The following is a 24,982-nucleotide window of genomic DNA, read 5'->3' on the forward strand; positions in this document are numbered from 1 at the left end:
TGGGAATCCCGTTCAGTGGTAGAGTGCTCACTTAGCATGTACCGGTTCTAGATTTAATTACCAGAAAAGAAAGGGGGGTGGGGAAGAAAGGAAAGTGAGGAGAGAAAGGGGCTGAAGCAGAGATGGGTTTTTGCTGCTTCTGCATCTAATTGGAATTTTATTGGCACCTGTGTTTGCAGCTCTCTGCAGGTGGTCCAATCAACCTGCTCCAGGGGGCCACCTTCTGACCAAAGCCTGGGCTCTAATCCTGTGCCCATCAGGGTGGCAGACAGATACCATGGCTACAATATCTACTTGTCATGTGCAAGCCTCCTGCTGGCATCTGGCAGATGCTTCATCATCACTGCACACACCTCTCCTGGCTCTCACAGAAACGTATCCTGATTCAAATTAGCCAGTTCCAAAGCCCGAGTGAGGCCAAACCGCCACTCTTTGGGTACTGGTCGCATGGGTCCGCTGAGACTCATTCTGTCCATCTAGGTGGACTCTGAGCAGCGCCAGAGCAGCGGTCATTTGACACCCGTTGCCAGAGGCCGTCCACCTGACCTGAGCCAGGCACTGACAGCTCAGAATCTAACACACGTGCTCACCCTGACCGTTCTCTGACAGTTTTCCAGGCTGCAGTGGCCCTTGGCCTGGCCTTCGGCAGCCCCGGCTGCTGGGGTAGGGCAGTGAGATGGGTTTGTGAAGCATGTCCCAGCCCTGGGGACAGCAGAGCTTCACTACCCTGGTACGGTGCTTGCATGGTGTCCCAGGGCCACACTTCCCTGTTTGCTCAGGCCTCTCTCCACCCCTGCCTGTAAGCACATGTGCTGGTCCCTGGGATTCATCGAATTGTACATAACCTCTGAACTCAGAAGCCTAAATGAGGCAGCTTTTTACCCGAGGGCTCCTTAGCATCCTGTGTCAGCAGCTAATCCCAAACACCAGCGGAGGCAGAGACACTTGCAGCTTTCATGATTGAAACGTGCATGCACTACCATTTGCATTTCTAGGGCTGCGGTTTTAATTATTTCTTTCACAATTACATAAACATGCATATATGTACTTTGATCATATTTCCTCCCCACACCCTTCTCTTTCCTACTTTCCTCGTGTGTGTGTGTGTGTGTGTGTGTGTGTGTGTGTGTGTGTGTGTGTGTGTGTGAATGCACAAACATGCTCCACTGAGTTTAATCAGAGTTGCTCCTGGAAGCATAGGTTGGGGGTCAGTTATTGACTTGAGTCAGGGCAGCATAACAGAGGCTGCATCACTGAAGAAAATGAATCCCCCTCCACCAGTGTACATTTGCCTTCTGTTGGTATTACATGATGCTTCATTACCCAGTCTAGATGATATAGAGATAGGAGGATTTTAAAGTGCTCTCTCTCTCTCTCTCTCTTGTATTTTTGTTTGTTTCATTTTGGTGTGTGTGTGTGTGTGTGTGTGTGTGTGTGTATGTATTTGAGACAGAGTCTCCCTATGAAGTCCTGGCTGTCCTGAAACTCTCTATATAGGGCAGGCTGGCTTTGAACTCACAGAGATCTGCCTGCTTCTGCCTCCTGAGTGCTGGGATTAAAGGCGTGCGCCACCACGGACCTGGGGAAGCCTTTTCTTTGTATTTCTCTCAAGTCCCCAGATCAGCTGTGTGATGGTCCCTGCAGCCTGTGAAAGGATTGCTGCATTCTGACTCAGGTCCTCAGAGACTAATTTCTGTGACTCATCTCTTTCCCTTTCCTGTGTGAGTAACTGTTGATATAGCTGAGTTCATTGTGTACAGGGAACCCCATAACCTTGTTTTATCTGTGATAGAATCTCTTTGTATAATGTGGCATTTTGAAATGAAATTGGTTTTTATGGAGGATCATGTTGTGCTCCTCGTGCTAGGAAAGAAAAGCAGACTGGTAATTACTGAACCCCTGTCCCCCCCCCCCCACCACACACACACACACATCTTTTAAACTCATTTAGCAACAAGCATCACAATGAATTAATCCATTTAAAACATTTTCATTGTGCCCCTATTAGGATAGGTAGTAATACCCTGGTGACTAGAAGAAATGTTTTTGACATTGTTAGAGGGAACATGAATCTTCCAGGATGAAAAGCAAGTTCTGTGCCAAGTACATGCTACCCTTGGTGACCCAGGTACTTCCTAGGCCTAAGAGCATCACAGCATGTGGGACAAGCTGAGCAGCTGGTGGCCTTCCTGCACCTAGCAGCCAAAGCACCTCTGGCAAGCCATGGAGTATCTGTGTGCCTCAGTTTCCCTATCTGCATAGGAGGCTATCACAATTCTACTTCAAGGGCCCTTGGGCAGATCAAGGGCACTCAGGGATGTAACGAGCTTAGTCTGGCCCCCAAGGAGCAACCTTCAGCTGGGGCAGTGACGCACAGCACACCTGCCGTCTCAGTCCTTAGGAGGACTACTTGAGCTCAGGGGTTGGAGGCCAGCTTGGGCAATATTGCAAGACTCTACTTCAAGAACAACAAACAAACAAACAAACAAATAACCCCCCCAACCTTCTAAAACTAAACTCAAGAAATGATAAAATTCAATGATTCGGCTTCAAATGCTTTTTAGTGATATTTATAAATTAAGACCATTTACTATATACGATGGAATGGTTAGTATTTTTTAACTGGACATAACTAGCTTGAGGCCATTTATATGCTTTCTAATACGTCTCCTGAAAATTTTAAACATTAAAATCTCTTTGGCACAGGTGCTTTTCCCTAAATCTCCCTCTCCACCCCCCTTGTGCTGGTTTCTTCCCCAGCTGCTAAGCATGGAGGCTGCTTCCCCCTCCTTCCCACGGTCACACGGCTGATTTCTCACCTGGAGAACTGGTGCTGATACTTATTCTCTAACGTTCCCCTTCCCTTCATTTCCTTTCATTTCCCATCTGGCATCCTCCCTCTCACTGCCTTCCCCGATGCTTCTAGTGATCTAGTGAGCCCTCATCAGGATGAAATTCCAGCCGAACAAAGTGTAGTTAATAATTCACCATCTTCACACATCTGGTGCGTGTCTTCACACAGAGCACTCATGTTGGGTGAACCCAAGCTGAGGATCTTTTCCAACAGGTACCCGATGAAGAGTCTTGGCAGAGTGCGAGAAAGCCACCTCTACTGCTCCCCTGCAGGGGTGTAGGAACAAGCCAGGAGCAGAAATTCCTTTGAGAGCAAGGCACCTGTGGCTGCTGATGGTGTTGTCAGGTAAGCAGGGCAGGTATCCTAGTCCAGGCAACCAGAAACACAGCCAGGATGGAAGTTTCCAGAATGTGTCACATATCCAGAATGTGTCACATATGTGGATATTATATCCCCACAGTGCGGGTTAAGTGGTTAGATCCAGGCCCAAGCTCTTGTCTGTTCCTGCAAGCACTTTTGGAAACACCTCTGATGCTGGATGTCTGAGATGAGCAAGGTGACTGACGCCTGTGTCAGCAGAGGAAGTGAGCTGGCTGTGGGTAGTCACCTACCCCTCAGGGACAACATCTGCTTCTCACTACCCAGCTTCAGATCCTGTTTCATGAACGAGGTTGGACTCAGCTAACTTGGGGCATCTCTGGCACATCCTTTATGCCCTGCTCTAAAGGGAATCAGGTCCACATGTCATATGTAAGAGGCTTGGTCTTTCACTTGGCACAGGACTGCTTATCTGACCTCAGGACTCACCTGTATCCGTAGAACACTTCTTCATGTGTGTCTGTGGTGTATGTATGTGTATATGTGTGTGGCGATATGAGCAGGTGCACATGGAGGCCTGAGGTTGACTTTGGGTTTTTTTTTTTTTTTTATGATTGCTTTCCATCTTATATATTCTCTTGCTTGAAGTCAGAGCTTGCTGACTCATTTAGTCTATCAAGCCAGCTTGCTTTGGGGCTCCTCTCTGTCCCCAACAGCTCCTGACTTTCCCATGCTGGGATTACAGGTGGTCCATTACACCTACCAGCATTGACATGGGTGGGAGGGATCCATACTCTGGGTCCTTACACTTGAGTGGCAAAAGCTTTACACACTGAATCATCCCCCAGGTTCCAGGGGAAGCTTTTTGACTCTTTGTTTATTTCCATGCAATACTGGATCACTCTGCTGAACACTGCCTTGCCTAGGAGGAAGCTTACAGCTGATCTTAGGGAAAGTGTGCCTTTGAAATATTAAGGCACACTGAAATCTGCATACTGCACAGTGCCTTGGAATATAAATTTTAAGTGTGATTTTCCTTCCTTGCCTAGCTGGTTCATGAGGGCAGGGTTGTGTTTGCCCTGTTTATGATGACAACCCTCATACCTTGGAAACATGAAGAACAGTGGGCATGCACATATCCTCCACAGGTGCTCACTGAGTGGCACACAGATGGTCACCAGCCCAGGAGGGTGCACAGCAGATGTGTGTGTGTGTGTGTGTGTGTGTGTGTGTGTGTGTGTGTGTCTGCATTACCAAACCTGCCCTGTCCTCTGCTCCTTTCATTTTCACTGTGAGTGAGATGATGACATGCACCCAACCACAGGGATGGCATGCACCATCCCTGACTCCTGTGGCTCCTCCAGAAAACCTCCAGCCTTCTCTTTTCTGTCACTCCTCAGCCGTAAGTCCCAACCAGGAAGACTCATACTCCCTGCCCCTCCTACTACCTTCCTGGTCTTCCACCCTGGTAGTCTCCTGAGACATCCTCATGTAACACAGACCTTGATACAATGACGAGAATACAGGGCAAGATTGTGTCATGCATGGGGGCTCTCACCAAGGAATTGTTACCAAGCTATACCGCCAATGGGCTGGGCCAGCTGGAGGAGGTGCCTTTCCTACCCTTGTGACGTTTGAAAGCAGCAGCCCTTTCTCCAGGTCTGTTTCAGCCTCCTGTTACCCCCGACTTAGCTTCTGGCTACACCTGGCAGAATTCCTCTCATTCTTCTGTCCTCTGGCGTTCTACATCTTGATTTTATTTCTCCTCATTCATTTGTGTACTGTGAGGCTAGAAGCGTTCACTTGAGAAAAGGATATGTCAGCATGACTCTTTCGGACAGGCATTGAGCCGTGCTGCCCTTTCCTAAGTGCTAATGAATGGCTAAGCAAACAACTAAACAAGGGTTTCTACTTGGCACCAAGACAGGGTGCATGGTGGCGGTGGACACCTGCATTCACCTTTGCCAGTGTTCACTCACAGGTACAGTCTCTTCTGTACTGTTTCATGACAAAGTGCTTAAGTGCAACACCCTGGAGTGCCCACATCCGGGCAAGCACACCTTTGTTCTCTCTGCTTTCCCCTCCCTTACATTTCCTTCACCTCCAGCCCATAGGAAAAACATCAGCTGGTTATGCCTCACCCAAAGGTGAAGTGAGCTGCAAGCATCCCCAAGCAGCTCACTTGGCCTTGGCTCTCAGACTCACTGGGGAGCGGGGATAGAGGTCATCCCTGTGTCGCAGCCCTTCCCATCACCGAAGAGCACCCGCACTCATGAAAGTCTTTGCCAAATCCCTACCTAGTCACACTGCTGATGCCACCTTGTACTGATGGCCTTGTCCTGTAGCTGTAGAAGGGTTGGCTGTATGTTAGCTGTGCCTTTTAACTTTCCAATGTCTGGATGTGTGGGACCTTGCTCCTCCTGGAGCACCCAGCCCAGCTCTGCCAAGGGCTAACTCATTCCTAGTAATACTAAGAGGTTTGGCTCCATGTTTTAAACACAAACTAACCAATCTAGAGGCCATACCTCAACCACATTCTACACCTAGATCAGCCTATTACCTAGCAACTACCCACCTGCTATGATCACCCCAGGACTGAGTAGCAGACAACTGGGATAGCCCCCTGCCTCCACACTAGCTGACCCTGAATCTTCCTGCTATGCCTCATCTAGTTTCTCCTGAAGAAACTACAATAAAGGATCCTGGACACAATGTCCCCTCCCTGCTTTCTGGCACTTCCTCATCCGGCCCTAGGGGGTGGTGTGTGATCCTTCCTCTTCAGAACTGTGAGCAATAAACAGTTTTTCTTACTGACATCTGCAGATCTCCTGGCACCATTTTACCCGGGTAAGTATAAAATTTACATCTGAGAACACCGGCTTCCTCCACTGCCTTCAGCAATGGGACCTCTGCAGCAGCTGGCCTCATCCCATCATTTCCAGACTCCAATGGCAAGAGGGGACTCTGGACTCCTACTCCTAAGCCCCTCCAATTCAAAGACTCAGCCCCAGTCACAGCATCCTCTCTTATCCTCATGAGCCACATTGGGTCCATTGACAAATCTCACTGGAGTCACTTCCAAAACACCTCTCCAATCAGACCTGAAAGATGAGTCTACTGTCCCCACACAAACTAAAGCACAGGGGCTGCCTCTGCCTGAGGAACAGATCTTAGAGCATAGGTGTGCTGGGTAGACACAAGATAAAGTCATCTGAGAAGAGGGAACCTCAATTAAGAAAACGTCCCCATAAGATCGGGCTGGGCTGTAGGCAAGCTTGCCAGTAAGTAGCATTTCTCTGTGGCCTCTGCATCAGCTCCTGCCTCTATGTTCTTGCTCTGTTTGAGTTACTGTCCTGATTTCCTCCAGTGATGAACAGTGATATGGAAATGTAAGCCAAATAAACCCTTTCCTCCCCAAGTTGCTTTGGTCATGGTGTTTCATCACAGCAAAAGAAATCTTGACTAGGAAAGACATTGGTACTGGGATAGTGGAGTATTGCTGACAGACATGATCATGTGTTTTGGGGATGACTGTAGAAAATTTTTTGAACTCTGGGCTAGAAAAACCATTGAGTATTCAAAGTTTGGGGAGCTGTTGGAGCTTGGAAGATAAGAATGTTGAGAGCAGTACAGACAATGGAGGCCGTGCTTGTGAATTTTCAGAGGGAAGCAAAGACTTTAACAGGAAATTTGTATGAAGAATCTGGTGTCTGGTCAGCTGGAGCTAAAGAATCAGCTGGGATTAACAAGAGACCAGAGCCACTAAAGTAAAAACTTTGCTTTGCTGGGACAATTGATGCTGGTCAACTGGGGCTGAAGAATCAGCTACTATTAAGAAGAAACCAGTATTATTGAGGTGAAATCTTCTGGAAAATGTTTCCTCAGGGCTAATACACAGCTGCCAAGGTTATACCTCATGCTAGTAGCTCAACTTAGCAATATAAGAGTCACCCAGCTTTGAAGGCATGAAGGGGTCATGAAAAGCAGCTTAGGCTTGACACTGCGAGAGGCTGGGATAGGCCATTGGAGAGGGTGCAGCCTCAGTAGCAGTTGAAGCTCCAGGACTGAAGGGGTCATGGAGAAGTTGAGGTTTGGCACCATGATGACAGCTTAGGAGAGGCTATTGGTGAAAGTGCAGCCTAGTTGTTGTGGGATATCTTTCTGTACACTGTGAATATGTGTTGGACATAGGAGAACTTTTGATTACATTTGGCTGCCCAACATGTTGGCAAGAGTTTCCACCTAAAACCTGAGAGAACTTACTAAAACGGAGCAAAGAGCAGCTTTCTAGTTTGTATTTCTCATGGGGGTATGGTACAAAGATGCTGCTGTATAGAAATGCTGTGGCATTTGAGCTTGAGCACAGCATGGTGGATGTGTACACCTCAGTACACAGAGGTGTCTCCAAGCCATGCAGCATACTGCATGGAAGATTTAGCTTTTGCTAGTATAGAAGAAAAAAAAAAAAGGTTTCTGGGCTACACACTGCTGGATCGAGGCATAGACCCACTGCTTCCCAGACTCAGTGATGAGCATGGACCTCAGTGCTGGAGGTAAAAGTACCTCTGCCATGTTGGGAAGCTGAGATGGGTAGAGTCAGCACCCAAGGCTGCCGCTTCAATCCTAGCCATGCTGCAATTTAAAGCAATAGATTCACAATAAGGCAGATGGAATAAACCTCTAAACGGTTTACAGTGTGTGTAAAAATATATGTAGGCTTGGAAGAGAGAGGAAAAAAAGAGAACAGACAGTTATATAAAAATAGATTGTCTTAAAAAATAAAGTCTTTAAAGAAACAGTAAAAGTAATATAAACCACATAAAGATGGAAATCACACAGAAAGTCTGGATTACATTGTCTTTGGGATTTTTTAAAAAGATTTAATTATTATTATGTATACAGTATTTTGTCTGCATGTATATCTGCAGGACAGAAGAGGGTGACAGATCTCATTACAGATAGTTGTGAGCCACCATGTGGTTGCTGGGATTGAACTCAGGACCTCTGGAAGAGCAGTCAGTGCTCTTAACCACTGAGCCACCTCTCCAGCCCCTGTCTTTGGGATTTTTAACTGCAGAAAGACATTTGATTGTAAAGACTACTCATTTGAACCAATATATATATTTTTAAGGTATCTTGACTTCAAAATGTGTGTCTAAGGATACGTTGCTTTGGAAAACAGATTCTGTGTTTGTTTCCACAGAAGATGAGAACCTCTGGATTGCTTCCAGGCTAATATAGTTGACCAAAGAAGACCCCCTGAGAGGTCTCCAGATGTTCCAACATCCAAAACAGCTTCAAGGCAACTAGCTCAGACAATGCAGCCTCACAGACTACTCTAGTCAAGACCATAATCCTAAATTTTCTCAGGGTCACCATAAGATTAACAGTGCCCCGACTCAGCAGGAAGTAGCCTAGAACACTGCACCCACATTCCCCAAAAATAAATTATGGATGTCTGTCTTTGTTTAGGTTGTTGGTTACAAACTGTTATTGGACATAGTCAATTTTTTTTCTAAAAGAAGAAAGGGAATATGATATAGAAATGTAGGATATAGATATGATAGGATGAAAGGATAGATTATTGAATCTACTTCTAAAGAGCAACAACTTATTTGAAATGTTTTACATTTCTATGGATTTTAGTTTATTACAAATTTAAAGTTAATTTTGTCACACTGTATGTATTTCTACTCATGTTTAAGGTATTATGTTTGTACAGCTCATTTGAAATTGCAATATATAATTAAGAAATGCAGATGAATAGTTATCTATGATAATCAAACTTTTAGTTATATTAGTTAAGTTTTTTAGGTATATAGATGCACATTTAAATTAGGTAGGTAATCTTTAAACACTTCCAGAATATGACATTTAAAATGTTTTAAAAACTTAGACTTTCTGGATAGTGAGACACATCTACTCCTGGCAGCACCAATTTTCTTCAAAGAAGAAGATGGGCATTGAAGACATTCCATATGGAGTTTAGATTCTTGGCACAAAATGGCCTGCTGGGCAAAGAACTGCTCTTGCCTGGACCATTTGATGATATGTTATATAGACTGGACATGCAAGACCCATGGGAAAAATTGACCACAAAACAAGGTGAGATGGTCCTTCAGGTTCCTGCTTCACAGAGGAGACTGCCAAATATTCTATAGGATACAGGGAGAAGCAACTGAAAAAACTCTAGGCCTATAGGCTGAAGATGGATGCCCCAATGTTACAGATGACTGTCCAGGCAGCCAGCTGTCTCTGTCATTTCCAGAATTTTGGAAGTTGATTACAAAGCATTTCCTGTTTACTCAGGTAATATTATATCCTTCTGGGGTCTTTGATGTAGTTGAAGACTAGATAGTTATAATTTTCCTTGGTTATGATAAAAGATTAATTAGATATGAAACTTTATACTCACAAATATAGGATAGATAGAATATTTTCTTTAATTTTGCCAAATACAAATAGACCAGATATTGTACCTGTAATTCCTGCATGATAACTGTTCTATTATGTGTAATTTTACTATGTTAAAGTTAATACCTTCCTTTTTGATTAGGCAGAAAAGGGGAAGTGCTGTGGGATGTCTTTCTGTATGCTATGAATATGTGTGGCCCCCATTGGATAATAAATACAACTGTTTTGACCTATGGCAAGGCAGCTTAGAGGCAGGCAGGAAATCCAAGGAGAGAGACAGGAAAGAGAAAGGCAGAGTCTAGGGAGAGACACCAGCCCGTTGCTCAAAAAACAACAAGATGCCAGCAGATTGGTAATGCCACAGCCACGTGGCAACATATAGATTAATAGAAATGAGTTGAGTTAAGTTATAAGAGCTAGCTAACAAGAAGCCTGACTCATAGGCCATTCAGTTTGTAAATAATATAGCCCTCTTTGTGTTTACTTGGGACCAAGGGGCTGAGGGACACAGGTGGGAGAGATTTGCCTGACTTCCAGCTACACCCAGTTGCAGCAGAAGACCCCAGCATTTTGGAAATGCCAGTACCATGGGATGACAAGGAAGAACAGCAAAGTGATGGAGTGAAGCTAGCTGGAGCCTATAAGATAAGCTGTGCATGCTGCAGAGGGCAGAGCCTGAGAAGTGATCCAAGCCCTCTGGAAGGGCCCAGAAGTGAGTGGGTCCCAGACATTGGACATTGACTTATTTACACAATTGGAGCTCAGTTTTACTTTGATTTGATTGTGGTTCTTCCTTCTATAAGTAAGAAAATTTAACCAGGCTGTGGTGTCACACACCTTTAATCCCAGCACTCAGGAGGCAGAAGCAGGTGGATCTGTGTGAGTTCAAGGCCAGCCTGGTCTACAGAGCTAGTTCCAGGACAGCCAGGGCTACACAAAGAAACCTTGTCTCAAAAACAAATAAACAAAAAACCCAAACAAACAAACAGATTAAACTTATTTTTTATTTTATATTAGCTCACAGTTGGGAGACTTTCAATTGTAAGAGATTTCAGACTTTTTTTTAAGAGACTGAATTTTTAAAGTGTTTGAATTTGTAAGACTGGGACTTTTTAAGTTTGTAAAATGTTTTATATTGTAATGTTTATATTAATGTGTGATCTTGGAGATGAACAAGAAAGGAAAGATTGTGGCTTTACAGTGATGTGTTTGTGTGTAAAGTTGACAAGGGGTCAATTGTGCTGGATAGTTGTATGTCAATTTGACACAAACTAAAGTCATCTGAGAGGAGGGGACCTCAATTAAGAAAATGCCTTTATAAGGTCAGGCTGTAGGCAAGCCCTGTAGGGTATTTTTTTCATTAGTAATTGATGGGGGAGGACCCAGCCCATTGTGGGTGGTGCCATCTCTGGGCTGAGGGTCCTAGATTCTATAAGGAAGCAGGCTGAGAAAGCCATAAGGAGCAAGTCAGTAAGCAGCATCCTTCCACAGCCTCTGCATCAGTTCCTGTCTCCAGGTTCCTTCCCTGCTTAAGTTCCTGCCCTCACTGCTTTTGATGATGAGCTGTTATATGAAACTATGAGTGAAATAAACCCTCTCCTCCCCAAGTTGCTTTTGGTCATGGTGTTTCATCACAGCAATCCTAACTAAGATAAGCCTCTTCCTGGCTTTTTATGGGGCCATAGTCTGTTGGCTACCTTTTATCTGCATTTGCCTTCTATATTTTCAGAGAATAATGACTTGTTTGTGTGCAGGTGCCATATCTAGAAGAGCAGCATGGGGTAGGTTCTCAAATAATAGCCAATTTTCCCTTCAGATTATTCTGTGTTCTGTGGTTTTTGAGATGAAAACCCCTAAGTCTACAGTTTTGAGCCCTCACAATACTTTCCCCCAGGAATGTGTGAATTTTGTCTGTGAGCTCATCCTTGTCAAGAATTTTCTCCCATGTGAGCCTTGCGTGCCTCCTTAGGAGGCTTTGTTGACTCTAGAAGGTCAGTATCTCAGCCTTGGCAAGTGTCTAAAATTTGTGCATGCATGCGCACACAAATGCATAGTACAGACTTCAAAGCTTTGATTTATTTTAAAGAGAATTTCTTTCTGGCCACAGTTCAGGGAGTCAGCCAGCTGTGGGTGGAGACCCTGTGGTGAGGAAAGACTTTCGAGTCTTTGATTCTGGGCTTTATTCAAGGAGCTCAGTTCTAATTGTATACCAAGCCTGTATTTAGTCCTTTCTCTGTTGCTAAAACAAAATGTCTGTGCCAGGGCAACATACAAAGCCCACAGTTTTGAAGACTGAAAGTTCAAACTGGGCAGTTAGACCTCTGGTGAGGATCTAAGGTGGGTGGAATCACAATGACAGAATGTGTGTGACAGAGATCACATGGCAAGAGGGACATCAGATTTAGGGGTTAGGTCACTCACTGTGTAAGACCAGTATCAATCCTTCCTATGGAAATACCCCTAATGACCAAACCATGAGACCCTACTACCTTTCAATACCACTACACTGAAATCTAAGCCTCTGGCATAAGGATAGGTGTGGAACAACCCACATCCAAACCACAGTGTTGTAGTTTGAATCTGTAGTGTCCTCACAGCTCATGCTTGAAACACTTGATCCCCAATTGGTGGCACTATTTTTGGAGGTTCTAGAAATTTGGGAGGAGACAGGTTATTCAGGGTAAGTCCCTGAAGGTTTACTCATGTTCACTTCCTGTCTTTGCTTCCTGGTCTACTTTACTGTGATGTGGACAATGTCTGCCATGCACTCCCACCACAATAAACTGAGTTGCTTGGACATACCTTCCTACCATAGTGGACTGAAACTCTCTGAACTAATGGGCCTGAGTAAGCATTTCTTCCTTCGAGCTGTTTCTGTCAGGTACTGGGTCAGTGACTCAGGAGCAGCAACTACATCCAAGAGCTCAGTTCTAGTCTGTGGGCAGGCCCCCAGGCTGCTGTCAGGTTTGGAAGCCTCATGCTGTCTCCATGATGCTCTCTCAGAATCCCCTCATTCCAGTGCAGCTCAGCACTGCATTTTTTGTGGTGGTTTATTTTATTCAGCAACCATGTGCATATAGAAAGACCCCTGTCTGTTTGTCTGTCTGTCTATCACCTTGACCAGAAGATCCCCTATGCCTTTATCTTCATGGCCCAGCCCACTACTTGCAGCTTGAGGATTCTGCCATGAGCAACTGGTTTGCTGTTCCTCATAGCTCCTGGGCTTCTCAGTCTGCTCCTTAGAGAGCATGCAGCTACCAAGCTTGCTGCTGGGCACCCTGAGTACAGGCAGTAAAGACTTTCTTATTAAAGAAAAGTATGTCACTTTCTGTACTTGGCCACCAACAGCTGGTTGTGCTGGCTAATGCTACCAGTCACCTCTCCCTCCAGCAGCCACTGAAGCCTGTCCAAGAACGGAACCAAACAGGAAAAGATGGTAGGACAGTGGTAACAAGAGAGATCGAGGAGAAAGGACAGGCATCAAAACAGTGGCTTTGAAGAAAGCTATTGATTCTTGTGGAATCTTTCAAGCCTAGTAGGAAAAGGCAGAACACATTTCTCCCAACAATTGTTGCAGCTCCTACATACAGTTTTCTATTAAGGGTTGATACAATAACAGTAGTAGCAGTAGTTAATACTTATGGAAACCTAAGACATGACACATGCAAAGTATCTTAAATACTATCAATATAAATATAAAATATCATACTTACATGGATCAACATTAACATGTGATACTAGGTGACAGGTGTCAATCAAGTGTGTCTATTAATTCTCCTAACACAATTATTTACTATTATGACTCAGGGCCCTGATGAACTTGAGGGGCAGAGGTTAAGCAACTTGCCAAAGGTTACATGCCTATTCAGTGGTAGGGCTTCATGCTTTATCTCCAAGTCTCCCTCTACATTGCCTCCTCATGCACACTTTTGCATGCATCACTTTAGTCTTCAGAACAACCCCAGGTAGAATGATTATGACCCGCTTTTTATAGCAGGGAATTAGAAAAGCATGGCTTCTGGGGATGCTGTGAATGTGTTGCTCTGATTGATTGATAAATAAAATGCTCATTGGCCAGTAGCCAGCAGGCAGTATAGTGTAGGCAGGATAAGGAGAGAGGAGAAATCTGGGAAGTGGAAGGCTGAGTCAGGAGACGCTGCCAGCTACAGTCATGAGAAGCAGATGTTGAGATACCGGTAAGCCACAAGCCACGTGGAAACTTATAGATTAATAGAAATGGGTTAATTTAATGGGTTAGTCTGAAGGTAGATTTTTCTCTTGATAAAGAAACAAAAAAGGTGAACATCTTGTTTGTAAATAGGTATCTAGTAACTAGTGGTAAACTTGAAATGGTAGAATTCTTTAAAGCCTAATTCTAGATAGCCTTAAGAAAATATATCTTAATTACTTTTGAACCTGTATTCACCTTGTTTTTTTTCAAATATCTTAAGTTATATTTTCTTTTTCAGAGCTGCTTCTTATTTGGGGCTACTTTTTCTTTCTTTTTTTAAATTGAGGCGTAATTCATAAAAGGGTATAATGTTTTGATGAGACTTTTTACAACTGTGGCTGGATGTCTTTCTTTAGTCTTCCAAGAAGGGCCATTTTACTTTTTTAGAGTTACTTTTTAAAGTCATGAGGTCAACAACTTGGACTACTATGCATGTAAGTGCTAATGCAAATTAAAGCCCAAGTTGACCTCCAGCAGCAGTTCATTCTATGTTGACAGTGAGAGAACACTTTGCCTGTTAGGATACTGTTACTCATGGACTGAAATGCTGAAGAAACCCCTCCCCCTATTTTGTTTTTTTTGCAAAAATCAAGGTATATTCTAGGGTTTCCTGGTTGACCTCAACAGATAAACTGAGATGATAGTCTTAGTTCAGAAATGATCTGAATGTAGATTTACAGTCTACGTGTACAGCTGGCTAAGTGAGATCGCTTTCACAGTTCTGCATGTATCCCATCGGCTCCCCACTGAACTCTTAAAACTGGTATTGTAACATTATTACAATGTTTTGCACCAATTTTATAAACTTTACAGTACAATATGTGCTCCTTTTCTGAGACAAACCAAAGGTATATTTCTCAAGGTTCTGCTGCTATCAGCAGCGTTGATGGAGGATTTCTTATACATTTGTAATAGATAGAAATAAACTAGAAAAAAAGAAGAAAAAAAAAGTGGTGGAGGAAAAGGTGAACACTGCAAGAATACTCAAAAGGGCTGAGAGTTGCAAACGCCAAGATTGGCTTTGCATAGTAAATGGAATAGAACAGCTCTGAACTATAGCTTACTTTTCCTGGTTTGGTCTGACAGAATGATTGAATGCTTTTGTACAAAAATCAGAGCCTTAAAAACAAGGATTTGGTGAGATTGTAAAATGGTGTGCCACTTTGGCAAAACAGTCTGGTGGTTGGTCAAAATGCAAAACATTGTTACTCTGTTACTCAACAATTCTACCCTTAGGAATATATCCTCAAACTACTGAAAATGTGCACCTATGAAACATGTACATGAAGGTTTACAGCAGTGTGTTGCTAATAGTAAAAAAGTTAAAACAACTCAAATAGCTATCAAATACTGGAGAGAAATAAAATGTGGCTTATTCATACAATAGAATATTATTAAGACATAAAAATGAATGAGAAACTAACAGATTAAATGACTTTGGTGAACCTTCATAATTTCATTTGTAGATCTTTCCATTTCTAATTTATAAATACATTTGGGGTTATAAATTATAAATGTACTGCCTCCTGTCAACATTGTATACTTCTATTTGATGATTTCTGTGTCAAACATTATATGGAAATGTTTCCAAGTATTTTCTGTATTAACTGTGAATGAATAGAACAAAATAAATTGTCTGTGATGGAAAAAAAAAAAAAAAAAAAAAAAGAAATGGGTTAATTTAAGATATCAGAACTAGATAACAAGAAGCCTGCCATGGCCATACAGTTTATAAGTAATATAAACTTCTGAGTGATTATTTTATAAGTGGGCTATGGGACTGCGGGGGGGGGGGGGGGGGGGGGGCTTGGTGGGATCTGGAGAGAAACTCTTCAGCTACAAATGGCGCCCAACCCGGGGCAAGTATTTCCACATAAAACAAAAAAAAAGAAAAAAAGATTCCAAAATGAAGTTAAAAATAATTTCTTATGCCGGGCGGTGGTGGTGCACACCTTTAATCCCAGCACTCGGGAGGCAGAACCAGGCGGATCTCTGTGAGTTCGAGGCCAGCCTGGTCTCCAAAGCGAGTTCCAGGAAAGGCGCAAAGCTACACAGAGAAACCCTGTCTCGAAAAACCAAAACCAACCAACCAACCAACCAAACAAACAAAAACTTCTTAATGGTCTCTCTCAAGTTAGTGGCAGCCTGCGGGCTTGAGCTACTCTATGGCGGGTCCATGGCTTGCAGGCTTGACCTGCATGCAACATGGCAGATTCCAAGCCGTACAGTATGATGCGTGGTGGATATAGCTTTTGATAGTTAAAAACAAAAACAAAAAAGGTTTCTGGGCTGCATGCTGCTTTGATGGAAGCATAGACCCACTGCGTCCCAGAGTTGGTGGGAGCCTGGTTCCCAGAGCTGGAGTTAAACGTAGTTCCGCCATGTTGGGAAGCTGAGATGGGTGGAAACACTATAGCTTAAAGCAATAGATTCACAATAAGACAGATTCAGATGGATAAACCTCGAAATGGTTTACAATGTATGTAAAATGTACGTAGGCTTGAAAGAGAAAAAAAGTAATATATACAATTATATAAAAAATAGTTTTAAAAAATAAAGTCTTTAAAGAGAAAGTAAAAGTAATATAAAAAATAAGCCACGTAAAAATGGATATCACAAAGAGAATCTGGATTGTGTTGTCTTTGGGATTTTTAACTGTAGAAAGACATTTGATTATAAAGACTGCTCAGTTAAACAAATATGTATGTTATAAAGGTAACTTGACTTCAAAATTTGGATTTCTGGGGCTGACCTAGCCAGAGCTAAGCATGGGGCATGGTACCTTCCATCACATACAGGCATACTTAACATGTTAAACTCCCTGGGTGTCTCTCAAAAATAAAAAAACAAAAAAAAATTTGGTTTTTAAATCTGTACAATTTAAAATTTTTCTTCTTACAGCATATTCATATTCCTTAGACAGTTAGGTCATACCAGACAGTATATTCAATGCCACCCTCCCCAAAGTTGGCAACTCAAAATCTTGTTACATGTGGCTTTAGAAGTCATATTAATCAATCTTAAGCAGGATGGGAAAACTTTTTTTTTTTTTTTTTTTTTTTTAAAGAATCAGATTATAAGCATTTTCAGCTGTGTGGGCCTCGCCACTGCTGCCACAGTAACTATAGGCCATGCACTTGTGGGCATCTGAGAATGGCTGTCTTCCAATAAATTTTTATTTGCAAAAACTGATGATGAGCCAGATCTGGGCAATGGGCTGAAATTTGTTCATCCTTCACAGAGAGAAAATAGAGAGCTTTTCTAAATGCTCCTTCAATGCCCCCCTCCAAATGTCCCATTCTAGCACATAAGACCTTCCCACCATTTACAGGTAAGTCCTTTTATAGATATTAATCTCAAGGTACTATGTGATAGACAGAAGCAGGTCAGTGTGATGCCATGGGTAGCTATTGGGGTTGGGGAATGGTAAAAAGGGGATTATTCCACAATATGAACAATGTAAACAGTTAATAAGGGGTGGGGAGTGGTGTGTGTGTGTGTGTGTGTGTGTGTGTGTGTGTGTGTGTGTGTGTGTGTTGAGAAAGACTGATTTGAAGTGAGATCCTGTCAGGAAGACATGTTAACATTGTGGCGGGCAGGGCCTACAGTCACAGTCAGGCATGGATGAGATGGTACATCATGAAGGATACTCACGACCAGTAGAGCAGCATGAGCAGGAAGGGACAGATGATAAGGGCCTGAAGCACCTGCCAGTCCCGGCATAGCGCGGCCAGCCCCGGCATGAGGAACTGGCCTGCCATGGCCACGAAGCTTGCCACCATGGTAATCATGAACCGTTTTCCTGGAGGGCACAGCTCTATTCCTAGAAAACAAATAATATGGGAGATGTGAGTGCCACTTGCTTGCCTGATGGCTGGGGAGCCCCATGCTAGGATGTCATTGGATACATGGGGGGAACTGAGGCCTGATGGGGAAGAGAGTGAGGTCATTGCTCCAGGTCATAAAATAAGCTGGTGGGAAGGACATTGACATTTATAGGGGCTCAGCTCAGGAACCAAGATATGCCACTTGTGGAGACAGTTTGCATCTCTCATTATCTCCTTTCCTTTGCCCTTTGGTATTGCAGAGCTTGCTGTGCAGTGGGTCCTCTTGCTGCCCATGCCATCCCCTTTCCTTCCCACCTAGGATATGCACCGGGGACCCTCTCAGCCTCTGTATGGGTCACCAGCAAGGTCTCCAATCTCTCCCCACTTGCATGGCCATCCTTGCTTCTGACCTCACACCAGCACTCAGTGAAGACATCTCCTTGGTGAAATCAGGACAAACTGACCACACTGCACAAAGCAAAAGCAAAGGCACCTGGGGGTACACTATGACCTGGCAGGAATGCCCCTGTGCCATTCTGAATCCTGTTGTGCATTGGTGTGGGGATGTGGCGTGTTCTTCCCCAACAGGGGCCATTTCTAATTCATCAGCAGAGCTGCACAATGAAAAGAAGTATCTGTCTTCAACCAAGACCCACTAAATGGAATAGATCACGATCTCTCCTGTCCACAAGAGTCCATTCTCTGCATTTGACCCTTTCTAAAACAAAAACCAAAAAACCAAAAAAACTGTCTGAGCACTCATGGACAATCCATATGGACCCAATACATGAATCCCTTTAATAATATTAGAAAAAGTAGCTGGGTTCTACACACACACACACACACACACACACACACACATACACACCTATAGATCATGCAGATTTATTTGCTGTTGTTTTTCTACATTGTACAGTAGTCACTAAATTTTTCTTTCTTGCTTTTCTTTTGGGGGCTGGCAGTTAAAATGATTAAAAGAGAAAAAGAAGAAAGATCCCTTGGGAGAAAATACTCTTCCTGCCTTCAGGTCCAGAGCCTGTTCAATAGCCTGACCTTGCGGCTTGGTCACAGTAGCTTATCTTCTGGCTGTCCAGAGACCACAGCAGGACAGGAGGTCAAAGGCAGTATGCAGGGGACAGATGAAAAGGAAAGTGGATAAATCACACTTGGCTACAAGGATATCATCAGTCCTAACGAGCACAGGGCACTTTGCCAGCCAGCATCTACACCAGCTCACTGCAGAAGAAATATAATCCTGTCAGCAATTTCTGTTCCTCCCTGGCCACAAATAGTCGTTATCACAGCTCCTGGTGAACAGGAGAAACCTGCTCTTACTGGATAGAGCTTATGAGGAACATTTTTGTCATTGAACTAGGAAAAGAGGATGGCAGGGCCTTCCTGAGCCATTTGCTGTGATATCACCCCTCTCTGTGTCACAGCCCAAGCTCACTTAAGTGGTACTTCTTAGCATGGCAGGGTGTGAAATTTCTGCTCTGGGATAATAAAGTCTTTTGTGAATGGACTAATAGTTGTGGTTTTTAATTTTCACTCATTAAGCATAAGGAGACTTGTTATGGAAACCAGGAACCTGTATCAGCCAGAATAGGCTCGATATTGGAGGCCTGACAGACACCAGTAAAAAAATGTAGCACACCTATGGCCTTTTACAGAAGGCAGAGGGATGATGCTGGAGGAGCCTGATGGATTCGTGCTAATGAGTTCGCTAGTACAACAGACCATGCATTGCTTGTTGCCTTTCTCTTCACTACCTCTCTTTAGTGACACAATTATGTGAAGACACCTACAACTGCAGTAGTGCTCCATTGTCTGTGATTTTGTTTCTCATACTTCAGTTTTCTATAGTCAAACACAATCTGAAAATATTAAATGGAAATTCCATAAATAAACAATCCATACATTTTTAAAATATGTGCTTATGATTATTGTGCATGCGTGTGCATGCACATGATGGGGTACACATGCCACACTATACATGTAGATGTCCGAGGACAACTTTGTGGAGTAAGTGCCCTCCTTCCACCTTTACATGGGTTTCAGGATCAAATGTTGCCAGGCGAACATAGCAAGCAGTCTTACCTACTGAGCAGTCTCGCTGCTCTACAACCAGTTCATTTTAAATTGTACATAATTCTGAGGAGCAGGATGGAATCACTGGGGTGAATCAGCTCTCTGTCTAACATATCCATGCCGTGTAAGTCACCTGCTAGCTAGTCACTCAGGGATGTCTCAGTTTTCAGACTGACTATCAGGCCATTGCATTTCACAGGTGTGTGTGTGTGTGTGTGTGTGTGTGTGTGTGTGTGTGTGTGTGTGTGTGTGTGTGTGTGTGATTTCTCTCCATGGTATATAAGTTACCTGCTTGTTAGTCATTAAGTGATGTCTCAGTTTTCAGACTGACCACAATGCCCTCACAATCCATGCGTGTGAACCACCCCTCTGTCCAACATACCCAAACTGTATGTGTCCTAACTGTCTAACATTGAGCAGTTTCAGTTTTCAGAGTAACTGACATGCCATCCCACTCCATGAGAATGTCCCTCTTTCCTACATGCCCACTCTGCAGAAGACCTTGCCCCTGGCCATTCAGTGACATTGCACTTGCCTGAAGGAGCCTGTGGTGCCACACAGCTTGTGCTCAGGCGACCCTTATTTTAAACATCATAATGGCCACGAACCTAAGGAATAGTGATGCCGGAAATTCAGATACACAAAAGAGAAGCCATAAGCGCTCCTTTTAAAAGGACAGGTGAAAACCACGGGAAAGAAAAGATGTGTGGAGGTGGCTGAGATCGACAGGAAGAAAGCAGCACAAGATTCACAGGGCTTGGTTCTTCCCCAGCTTCCAGGCTTCCACTGTGGTCTTGGGGTACACCGGCACCCATAAGGAAGGGGTTGGGACTGACATTCCATTCTTTCAGCCAGCACAGCTCTCTCGGTGATGTCTAGTCTCACACACTAATCTATAGTTCTGTGTAGCTGGAAGAGCAGTGAAACTTCCCAGATCAGGATCAGCATTTGAAGATGAGCGTGGAAAATGGGGTCTTGATGGGCAGGTGACTCTATAATCTCCCCTGGCTGCCAATGAGTGGTGATAGCTACTGTGTTTATCAGTGTGACTATCAGTATGACGACTGTTAAACACTGCCAGCTTTTCTTCTGGAGGTCCTCTTTGCAAGTGGCTGAATGTTCTACTTCTTGTGCCCCGAGTGGGATCCACAGACCTGCAGTGTCTGCACCATACGTGAATGGGCCAGCCCTGGGGAGCCTACTTTTGAACAAGTTCCTTAGCCTAGCTCTCTAATTGCCTCTCACAGAATGTAGAGGATGGAGCTGTTTACTGTCTTCTGACCTCTCCACCTGCTGTGGTTGGAATCCTAGCACAGACTTGATCTGACTTCAACACGCAGGTGCACAGTGCGCCAGGATCTGCTATTCTTGCTTTTCTGCTGGGGAGTTGCAGGGATGTCAGTGGGGCACAGGTGTGATCGTTTGCTGATAGCCACCCTTTTGTGCCTTAACTCACCAGAAATTCTTTCCAACCTGCCTGAATCTAACTATGTTATGATGGTAGCTATAAAAATGTGATGAAAACAAAAAGCAATTATCAAGGAGCCACATGCCTTTTAGGCTTGCTGTTCCTTTTGGAGGGTGAGAAATCAGGCTAGTTGAAAGGGCACAAAAAGCATCTATCAGCACCTGCGAGCACTAGCCCTGTGCATCATTACTACAAATGATGGTCTGGCGACCACTCAGCCACTCTGGTCTCATCATCCACAGTGAGACGTATTTGGTCTAATTTACTGTTCATCTGATCCAGGGATTTTTTTTTTTTCCAGAGTAGGCCTGAAGTTTGTTCTATAAGATAGGATAAAGGTAAGAAGAATAATGCTCCTTCATGTTCCTCTTTATATTTTATCTCATGGAAGGTCAGAACTGAGGTGTTGGGACGTAGTTCAATGTTAGCACTTGCTAGTGTAGAGCCCTGGATTCCCAGCATTGTAAGAAGCAAAGCAAAACAAAACACCAAAAGAGCAAGAAATAGGAATAGGTAAATCCCAGGAGACCACATCAAAAATCTCATTATTAAAATGACTTTTCCTCTCCGGCTGTAAGGGAGAAGGGTTACAAGCAACCCTTAGAAATTGGATATGATGGTTAATCCTCAGTTTCAACCTGACTGAGTTTGAACATCAAGGAGACACATCATTGGACATGTTTGTAAGAGCATTTCTGGAGAATTTTAACTGAGAAGACACACCCTGAATACAGATGACACTCAAAGCTCATAGTTAAAAAATATACCCCATGCTTCATGTTGATGTAAGACACCTCTCCGGTAGAGATCAGTGCTCTCAGTGACAGCGGGAACCATTGTCATGAAACACAATCACCCATAACCTCTGAGTCACTGGCTCAGGACCTTTCTGTGTTAAACCATCTTGGAGAGCCTCAGCAGAATCCCAGAGCTCCTGCCGGTGTGGGCGTACAAACCACACACCTGCCTTCTGAACCTTGTCCAGGATCTGAGTTAGCAAAGCTTTGGCTTTCTCCTCCCACATCCTCTGAAGCCCCACAAGCAGACATTCTCATTTTACTTTCCCCTGGAGTCAGCAGTCCTAAGCATTTAGTTGGAAATAAGCAAGCAAGCAAGCAAGCAAACAAACAAACAAACAAAAAACACAACCCGTAACACTGGATACCGATCAGAGAAAAGCAAGTCCCACCTATAAATGCGCACATGAGTAGAATACAGCCTTTATTGTTTACTAAATACTTATTTTTGGAGGTGCTGGGTGCGGAAGCCAGTCCTCACATGGCCCATGCTGGGCAAGTACACTTCTGCTGATCTGAGCCACACCCCCAGCCTGGACTTTGTTTTTAAAAAATGGTGTGTGCGCTGACAGAAGGTAGGGAGAAATGCACATTCTCTTGGGATAAAGTGTTCTGGACTTCCTTAGCTCACAAGATTCTTTTGGATCTGGGTTGGCTAGCAACAAAAGGAATATATTAACGGGCTGACACTGTTTAAACCAGAGAACTACAGATTTGTAGAATCTGTGTCCTTGGAACAGAGTGTGCCTTGAAGGGGATGGGTTGAAGTCAAGACTATGGCTGGTGTATGAGGGGAGGGGAGGGTGGCCATGGCTTTAAGTCCCTTCCCGGCTTCTTCCAGGCTAGTAAAGTCAGCACCTTTGTGCTTCTGTTTCCTTGGGTCAATTGGAGATGATAATCACACCACATATGGTAGGCAGCTAGCTGCACCACACATGGAACAGTCAGATCTAGGAAAGATCCGTCAGTCGGACTTTCTGCTGTTGCGATGCAAGCCGGAAGTCATCAATCTAAAGTGAGGAGGGTTTGTTTCGGCTCACGGTTCCATTCCATCATGGCGTGAAGGGTGGACCGGAACAGAGAGCTCACCTCCTAACAGCCAGCAAGTATACAGATAGTGTCAGGTAAAGCCCAAGAGGCCACCTGGGAAGCCAGTCTTCTGGGTCAGCCTTTGTCCCAAGGTTGTGAGGGTGCAAGCGGGGTGAGGCTCACGAGCTGCCCCTCCTTCCTGTCACACAGATCCCTTTCTGGGACATGTCACCTTGGACATGCAGCCCTCACTCAGACACATCCTTTCTTCCCCTGCTCCTTCACACACAGGAATCCAGGAAGAGCAGTCACGGTTCTGGATGGAGGTGTGGCAAGGCTTGCAGGAGAGAGATACAATCACTGTTTCTGGTGAGCGGAGCAAGGAGACAGGAGAACTTTTATGGATTGTTCTACACACAAGGACCTTTCTAGGAAAGGCAGCACTTGCAGCCTACACAGCCCACAACACTGCCAGGCCCAAGACCACTTGGTTCGGAGGCTAAGTTGCATAGTTCAAGTTTAACAACACAGATTAGGGCTTTTCAAAACCCACTGTCCTTAAGAATGGATTCAGCCGGGCGGTGGTGGCGCACGCCTTTAATCCCAGCACTCGGGAGGCAGAGCCAGGCAGATCTCTGTAAGTTCGAGGCCAGCCTGGGCTACCAAGTGAGTCCCAGGAAAGGCGCAAAGCTACACAGAGAAACCCTGTCTCGAAAAAACCAAAAAAAAAAAAAAAAAAAAAAAAAAAAAAAAAAAAAAAAAGAATGGATTCACCTGCTCTCTCATACTCCTCTGACCTCAGATAGATTAGCAGCCCATTTCAACCAGGGGAAGAAAAACAGGAAGACCCTCTTTTCTCAGGTGCTACCTCCTGTATCCCAGCTCCTGTTCAGCCTTAGGGCCACTGAGATCACCTGGTGGCCACCAGATGCTCCTAGACCAGTGGTTCTCAACCTTCCTAATGCTGTGACCCTTTTAATACATTTCTTCATGTTGTGGTAATCACAAGCATAAAACGATTCCATTGCTGCTTCATAATTGTAGTTTTGCTACTATTATGAATGGGGATATGAATATCTGATACGTGACCCCTAGGGGGTGTCGACCCATAGGTTGAGAAACACTATCCTGGACGACTGCTCCATCAGGTTACACTTCAAGGCAGAGTTCTGCAGCTGGTACCCCGGCCCCACTGTGTCCCACTCTCCTCCCATTACTCATTCCTTTCTGCCTCTCTCTTCATTGTGTCTGGAAGTAGGAGCCAACATCCAGTGATTACTGCCATGGGCAAGGACACAGGCTCTGAGATCCCGAAGACCAGCTCTTCAGCCACGTGATTGTGGGATCCTTATTATAGCCAAAAAGCCTGAAATTGCTGGGCACAGAGACCCAAATAGCATCCCAAGGTAGAAAGCTGCTATTATCACGACAGTTCCAAGCCTTCCCTTCCAGAGAAAGACGTCATCTTTCCTCTTGGCTAAGACCTGCCAACTGACCGGTATGACCTACGGGATTGGAAAAGAACGGTTTTCTTCCTTCAGAGAAAAGAAAATCAAGCCAGGGCAACTTTTAAGTATTTCCTACAAATCACATTCTACTGTCTGCCAAATATACAGATATGGACAGTGAAATGCCAAGTTGTAGAGGCAATGCAACAGTAACTGTTGGTACCTAGCGTATCACCAGTGCTCTGAGTATGGTAGGCCAGGCATGTCAGCAAGCATTTTTTAAAATACATTAAATTAATTTAATATACACAGGTCTATGATGTAAATATGACTGTTAATGTTCGTTTTACATAGAGGAACATGAAGGCTTAGAATGATTGAAAATCTTGTTCTAAATCTCACAATGAAGAAACAAGGTAAGAGTCTGCATGCTGCCCACGCTTTTGCTGTACTCAGAAGCTGTCTACACATGGGCCAGAATCTAAGTTCTGAGGACGCAAAGCTTCCT

At 44.2% G+C, this 24,982-nt stretch overlaps 1 protein-coding gene across 5 annotated transcripts in view; it reads right to left on the reverse strand.

Annotated features, from left to right (window-relative positions):
• Positions 1 to 24,982, reverse strand: part of Slc22a23 (solute carrier family 22 member 23) — a 174,017-nt gene that overhangs the window by 34,307 nt on the left and 114,728 nt on the right. For all 5 annotated transcript variants that reach the window (XR_013051552.1, XR_013051553.1, XM_076573158.1 and 2 more), the window contains one exon: positions 17,472 to 17,640. Coding sequence is in view for 3 of the 5 variants with exons in the window: in XM_076573158.1 (XP_076429273.1) it covers positions 17,472 to 17,640 (169 nt within the window). In the remaining 2 variants the exon portion in view is untranslated. The remainder of the gene's footprint in view (positions 1 to 17,471; positions 17,641 to 24,982) is intronic.

This window comes from Peromyscus maniculatus, chromosome 5 (genome assembly GCF_049852395.1).
Source record: "Peromyscus maniculatus bairdii isolate BWxNUB_F1_BW_parent chromosome 5, HU_Pman_BW_mat_3.1, whole genome shotgun sequence".
Classification (NCBI taxonomy): Eukaryota; Metazoa; Chordata; class Mammalia; order Rodentia; family Cricetidae; genus Peromyscus; species Peromyscus maniculatus.